The sequence below is a fragment of the Frankliniella occidentalis genome, unplaced genomic scaffold (assembly GCF_000697945.3).
Source record: "Frankliniella occidentalis isolate FOCC.00 unplaced genomic scaffold, Focc_3.1 Scaffold251, whole genome shotgun sequence".
Lineage (NCBI taxonomy): Eukaryota > Metazoa > Arthropoda > Insecta > Thysanoptera > Thripidae > Frankliniella > Frankliniella occidentalis.
The window spans coordinates 4,397-11,231 of NW_026267377.1; the positions used below are offsets into that span (position 1 = coordinate 4,397).

At 57.5% G+C, this 6,835-nt stretch overlaps 1 protein-coding gene across 1 annotated transcript; it reads left to right on the top strand.

Annotated features, from left to right (window-relative positions):
- The first annotated feature begins 2,398 nt into the window (after positions 1-2,398).
- On the top strand, positions 2,399-5,931 carry LOC113205526 (mastermind-like protein 2). Its single transcript, XM_026421191.2, has 2 exons — positions 2,399-3,806; positions 3,897-5,931. The coding sequence occupies exons 1-2, from the start codon at positions 2,467-2,469 to the stop codon at positions 5,356-5,358; spliced, it is 2,802 nt and encodes a 933-aa protein (XP_026276976.2). The 5' UTR covers positions 2,399-2,466; the 3' UTR covers positions 5,359-5,931.
- Positions 5,932-6,835: the final 904 nt, after the last annotated feature.

The following is a 6,835-nucleotide window of genomic DNA, read 5'->3' on the forward strand; positions in this document are numbered from 1 at the left end:
TACTTCCGTTCCGTTACTGAAATAGTGCCTTTACTCCAGCCAGGCGGCCAGGCGTTAAATGAGGGCAGGCAGGGGGGTGAAGGGGAGGCAACTTGAGCTACAAACCACCTGGTGCTACATTCGGCAACTTTAGTGCCTTTGCAAAGGCATTTAGTGCAGTGGCACCTTAGTTTTTTCAGTGAATACTTTGGAAAATACCCATCAAAACACATTTCAGGAAAGTAATACAGTGGACCTTCGCGCATTGTCGCTGCAACAGATAGCGAGGGTGCTGTGCGTTCGCTGCGGCCGTGCTCCGCTCTCCCCACTCCTCCAGAGGGCGCCACTGGAGCCGGCAGTCAGCCCACGTGAAACGCGCTATAGCTATCTCTCGCGGGCACGGCCATGAGCGAGGCGACAGTTAGCGAGAGTCCAGTGTATTGTGATTTGATTAGTTTTAAATGATGACCAAATTAGTTGTTAAACGACAAATTCACGGAGAGTCAAGGTAATATGCCCCCACATTGAGCGGAGGTCAGGCGATTCGATGTCAGACGACCCAGACTAGCCAACCGCGGGTGCCGGTCCAGGGCTGACAGTACTCCGGATGTACTGCGGATTCACTCCGCGTACTCCGGGTGTGGTGTACTCCAAGTGTACTCCCACAAACTTCGAGTACGGCTGTCAGCCGGACCCTACCGCGCCTGCCCATTCGTTAGAACGTAAATTATACCTCGCTCTTCCCTCACAGGCTACGAGCAGGGCATGCGTGGCTATGTCACGCTGTAACGAATGTGACACAGTATAACTTACCAATTTGACACAGTCTTTTAAATTTCACGTTACAGTGTTGGAAGAACAATGGTAATTTAGCGGTATCAAAGGGTATCAAACTACAAGAAGAAAGACGTTTTCGATGACAGGCCTCTCTTGGAGATTGCATAGGTCCGACCAAAATTTCCCAACAGCGCGTCCTCTGTTCGGCGCATCGGCGACGAGGAGGCGGAAGGGGCGGGCCAAGACGTCACGGGGTGGAGCGAGGCGTTACTACATCAGTGGGATAAAATTCGTGCAGATTATATTAGCACAGCACAAGTAGTAGTGTTGCCACCTTGTCTCTCAGTAATGCATAATTATACGATGGGCAAAATGTAATTGTTCTCTCACTTAGGATGCACGGGTCTGCTGCTGGATATCATCTGCTAGAAATTACTTGTGTTGGAGTGAGACAACGAAAGCGAAAAAAGAATAATAGGCAGCGAGGCAGCGCCTTCACGCCCCGCGAGCTGCGCGCGGCGCAACATGCGCGCCAGCCGCGCCGGCATTACCGCCAGAGGGCTGGGCTAGACTGGGCTAGACTGGGGCTAGACTGGGGCTAGACTGGGAGGGCTGGACTAGGATGGGCCAGACTGCAGCTAGACTGGGCTGGGCTGAATGGGCTAGACTGGGGCTAGACTAGGGCTAGCTGGGAGGACTAGGCTGGAATGAGGAAGACTGGGGCTGGCTGGGCTGGCCCACCAAACGCGTGCTCAAAAATGCGTTTTTTGCGCAGCATTGTTGTTCAACTTTATGTGCAGATCCCGCCCCACACGGTAAAAAAATATTCCTCGTATTTCAAGACCCGGTCTTGGATCTTATGGGGGGAACGCCAATGGCATCCAAGACTAGGTCTTGGAATACAACAAACTATTTTTACCGTGCGTAACGGTGACGTAACGTAAGGATGTACTGCTTGGTCATTTTTGACGAAGAAAAAAAGAAAATTTTAAATGAGATCATTCTGCTGCTAAGCTTCCTCTAACCGACAGAGCAGCCTACAAGTCGACACTTACTTAGATGCGCGGGGCAGACAACAAGAGTGTGTTGTAAGTAATTCCCCCCCCCCCCCCATACATCTAGCAGTGATCCTTATCTCGGTTGTTCGTTCTAGCCGGGGCCCGGCCCGGCCCGGCCCGCCCGGCGAGGAGCAGGCCTAGTCCGGCATGACCGACTGGACTCCTCCCATTTTGCGCGGCGTTTGTTTTGACATTGCTTTCGCGGTAGTTAGAAAGTCCGCAGTCTCTGCCACGGCACTTGGGTTTGGAGCCCGCGTGCGTGCTCAGCGTGCGCCCGAGCGTGTGGGGGAGGGGAGCGGGGCGGGGAGCGGGGCGGGGCGCGAACACGCACAGCGCGCGGTACCGATACAGTGTGTGAAATTGCATATATAAATCAAAACGGCAGCGCAGAGGTGCGGCGCGCTCGGAAGGGACACTCTCGCCGCCCAAGATAAACTATAGAGGATCCCGATCAGATCCGGGCAGCGCTCGCTGTATAACGATGGGAACGGAAAGTCAGAAACGGTCAGAAATGTACCCCTCATCAGTGGTACCCCCGGACACGCCTTCTTGTGCCCTTCTAAGCCCCTCTGTTCTGTTGCAGATATGCCTGGCGGCGTTCACTGTGCTGCTGGGCCGCGGCGTGCTGGCGCACTCCACGCAGGACGGTGAGATGGGCTTCTCGGGCGGGCTGACCGTGCAGGACCCCCCCGCGGGCTGGCCGCTCAGCGAGCTCGGCCACCAGGACAGAGCCCGGGCCATGGCCGCGGCGGCGGCGCCCAGGGAGTCCTGGCAATCCACCACGTGGGGAGCCGTCCAGGAGCCCGAGCCCGCCGAGTCCCGCGGCTCCGTCCGCTGGTACAGCCCCACGCCCGCAGAGCCCTTCGCCGCCGACCAGCAGCAGATGGCGTCCCAGGGCGACGGCTGGTTCGCACCGGAGGACCACCCGCTCCGCCAGGGCCGCGTCCTGGCCGCGCACCCAGACCCGCACCCGCCGTCGGCGCCGCCCCCCGCGCAACACATGTACTTCTCCATGTCGCAGGACGCGGTCGCCGCGGCGGGCAGCGAGACCCCCCAGGCGTGGCAGCCCACCAACTCGCGCTACAAGAGGAAGCGCGTCAAAGCCAAGCAGCAACTGCAAGAGCAGCAACAGCAGCAGACACAGTCCGACCAAGAGCAGGCCATACAGCACCAGCAGCAACAGCAGCACCAGCAGCACCAGCAGCACCAGCAGCACGAGCAGCAGCAGCTACAGCAGCAGCAGCAGCAGCAAATAGGACAGCAGCAGCACCAGCAGCAACTGGAGCAGCAGCAGCAACTACAGCAACAGCAGCAGCAACAGCTCATTCAGCAGCAGCACCAGCAGCTGGAGCTGCAGAACCAGCAGCAGCTTCAAGAGCCACAGCTGCAGCACGAACCACCGCCCATCGAAGTCAAGAAAAGCAAAAAGAACAGCAAACGCGTCAACAAACGTCGCCCACCGCCGGCCATCCAGTCGCAGCCTCCTCAGCAACACGTCCTGTCGCAGGTGCCCGAGGGCGGCCAGGGCCCCGATCCTACCGTGAGCGTGGGCTACAGCATCGGCTTTGCGGCGGGTCCTGAGAGCGGCGAGCGCCACAACGGTGATTTTTACCGGGGCTCCGTCCAGAACGAGGTGGTGCACGGCGAGGGTGCCGTCAGCTACACCAACACCGTGCTGCCCGCCAGCCAGGAGGGGCTGCAGCCGGAGCAGCAGGGTGGCGTCGTCAGCAGCTCCGCCATCAACGGCAGGCCAATCTACGTGCCGCCCCTGCAGCAGACCCTGCAGCAGACGTCGTCGGTGACCTTCGGGTCGCCGGCGCCGACCGCTGGCTACCAGGCGCTGCCCACGCCACAGGCTCTTATCGGCGGCCCCCAGCCCGCCTTCAATTTGGTCGCAGTGACGCCCTCGCCCGCTCCAGCTGGGCCGTTCATTATCAGCACCACCCCGTCGTACTCCACGCACACCATTTTTGGTAGTGGGTCGGCCAAGAGGTAAGCGCGATTCTGAGTGCAAGCCTGCAAGCACATCCTCCTCACCCTTTGCAGACGAACGATTAACCCTATTTTTTCTTCTCTCCGCAGCGAGTTCTCCCTCGGCCCCACCCACAAGCCGCCCAAGGCCGTGTCCGCCGTACTCCACATCAACGACGGCACCGACTTCGCGTGGCAGGACGTGGGCAATGGCGTGGAGGTGTCGGCGCCCATCACCCCCAACGGCCTGCGCGGCGGCTACCGCGACAGCATCCCCATCATGGAGGACACCGACGACGCCGACCCACCCGCCGCCCCCTTCGAGGCCAGCACGGCGGCAGCGCTGCAAAGCGGCCCGCCCGCGTACGCCCACAGCCAGGGCGCCGTGTTTGGCGAGAGCGGGCGGGTGGAGAGCTCCGAGGCCCGGCCGCTGCTGGAGACGCCCTCGAACCACCTCGCCGAAGAGCCACCCTCCAAGCCGGACCCCTTCCGCGGCTTCACCTCCAGCTCCTTCATCGACTTCATGCGCGCCTACACGTCCAACACCAGGCAGCCACACTCGGGCGGCCGGGGGCCGAGTGGACTTGGCGACTCGCTGCTCAACACCAAGCTGGGCCAGGTGTACTACATCCCCAACGATACGCCGGGCGGCGACCCCATCCCTGCCATCATCATGCCACTGTCCAGGCTGCGCGAACTCCAGGCAGCGCTTCCGAGTGGCAAGAAGCCAGTGTTCGACTTACCTCCGGCAGAAGCCGAGCAGCCACACTTTGGCAAGGCACCCTCGTTTGCGGAGAGCCCCTTCAAGTCGTCGTCTTTCTCGGATATCCCCTTCAAATCCTCCTTCGACGAGCCAAGCAACGCCTTCAAGTCGCAGTCCTTCTCGGACGCACCCTTCAAGTTCGCGGACTCGCCCTTCAAAACGCCCTCCCCTTCCGATTCCCCCTTCTCGGCCGAAGCACCTTTCAAGTCCTCCTTCGGCGGAGGCGACCACCGCGGTCCTGGAGGTCCCCCGCCCTCCAAATACCGGCCGTCCTTCGGCAAGGGGCCCGGCAAAGAGGTGTATTTCAAACATCAGAGGCCAGGACCGCCGCAACTCGTGAGCTACAAGCAGCAGGGCCCGCGATTCGGGGGGAGCAGCTCCGGCGTCAAGGTCACCAAGAGCGTCGCCGTGTACGAGGATCACCAGACTGTCAACAACAAACAGCCGCAGGTCTCCGCCAACGAGCAGAACCCTGCGCTGCAATGGCCGCCCAAGGAGACCGTCGAGGTGCAGACGTACCTCATGCCCATCGAGCAGTTCGACGGCCTCAAGAGCAGCGGGCCCTCCCTGCCCCCGGGACACCCTGGCCATCACGGGCCCGTGCGGGGACAGGGGCCGCCCTCGGGGCCGTCACACCACCGCGAGGTGCGCAGACCCGCGGGCCACCGGCCCATGCGCGCCCACCAGCTCCATCAGCAGCCACCCCACCAGCAGCAGCAGTTCCACCAAGCCCACCACTTGCCCAGCCAGCACGAGTCTGGAGCCTTCGCCGTCACCTCGTCCTACCGGGTGCGGCCATCCGCCGGCTGAACGCACCGTGGCAGCGTGACGGTCTGTGACGAGTCAGACAGTCGGGCCGTCACGTCGTCTTTTCGATCACGAGACGAGGTGTAGCTCGCCGCCAAGTAGACAGAGTGCACTGCGATGCAACGAGTCGAGCACTCACGTTTTTGGCCAAAATTATTCAGTAAATAATGTGTGCGCCTGATTCGTTAACAAGATCGATCTCGACCTTCTCTACAGAGGATTTATTTATTTTAACAGAGGTAGATACTGAGATTAAGTCAAAGAGTTGGCCAGTTCATCGCTCAGACGGGGTTGACGGATTTTGTAAGATTTTGGGGTTACGCCCCCGTCCACAGCGGCCAGTAAACCGGATTGACACTGACAGGCTTTTAATCGCATATTACATATGGGGTGCCACTACCTCGTCAACGTTTAAAAGCTTATCTGTGAAATTTAACACTCCGGCCGTTGGGGATCGGGTAGTTGTGGTTAAATGTAAAACAAAAACAAATCATGTAGTTTAAGAGAGAGTAGGATTAAGTTATTTATTTTTTTGTTATGTATTTTTCTTTAAATTAAAAGATATCAAACCCCGTTTGTCTGTACATACACACAGCCCCCAATGTCTACGGAAGCGGCCCGCGCCGCCCGCTCCCCAGCAAACGCCGAGAGGCAGGCAGCCCAACGCACATGAGCGGGGCAGTGGGGGAAGGGCGGGGAGGGCCTCCGGCCGCTGCCAAGTTGTCCTGGCTTTTAGACAAGCATTTTAAGCTAAAAGGCTAAGCGGCATCAATCAGCCTTCGAACGATTCGGATGCTCAATCAATAATATATCGGGCCAAACACGACTGAGGCAAAACCTGACGAAATCTAAGTTGGGTAAAATTCTGACATAGATCATTTCAGATGCAAAGATAACAGAAAACTACTTCAAAGATTTTTCTATAGATGTGTCAATCATAAAGTAAAGAGCTGCAACAGTAAAACATTGTTGTGAGTGGTAGATTTGACATAGGCATAGAGGAAGGGCCTAATCTTGACGATTCGCATTGGTAATCGATGATGGCATGTCTGATGCACAGTTTGTAAATACTGCATAACAGCAGTACTGACCAAATCTAACTTCACTAGCACACTCTGGCGTCTGGCGTTATCGGTAGGTGCAAAATCTTAAATGATGGGTGGAGTGTCCCGAGTGTCCCCCACATAACCTCACTCATCACGATAACACGGTTTTCTTGACAAGACAAAACAAAATAGCATGCATATGCAATTTTCATTGTTCAATAGGAACGAAAATCCAATTCACTCAGGCAGTTCTAAAATCAAAACAAACCTCAGATAATGATGGCTTGTGACGTAAGAGGAGTTTCGATCGGCCGGACCTCGGAGAACAGTGTTGACTGATGAGGAAACGTATTTAAGACCAGCAACGGTTTACATGACCACCCCACGATTTCCCCCAAAATTTTACCACTTTTTCTAGACCACTATCTAAGACA

Excerpts from the sequence above, each read along its gene's own strand:
- LOC113205526 (XM_026421191.2), top strand. The coding sequence starts at position 2,467 with ATGGGCTTCTCGGGCGGGCTGACCGTGCAGGACCCCCCCGCGGGCTGG. Across the intron at positions 3,807-3,896 it reads GGTAGTGGGTCGGCCAAGAG|CGAGTTCTCCCTCGGCCCCA; the intron begins GTAAGCGCGATT and ends TTCTCTCCGCAG.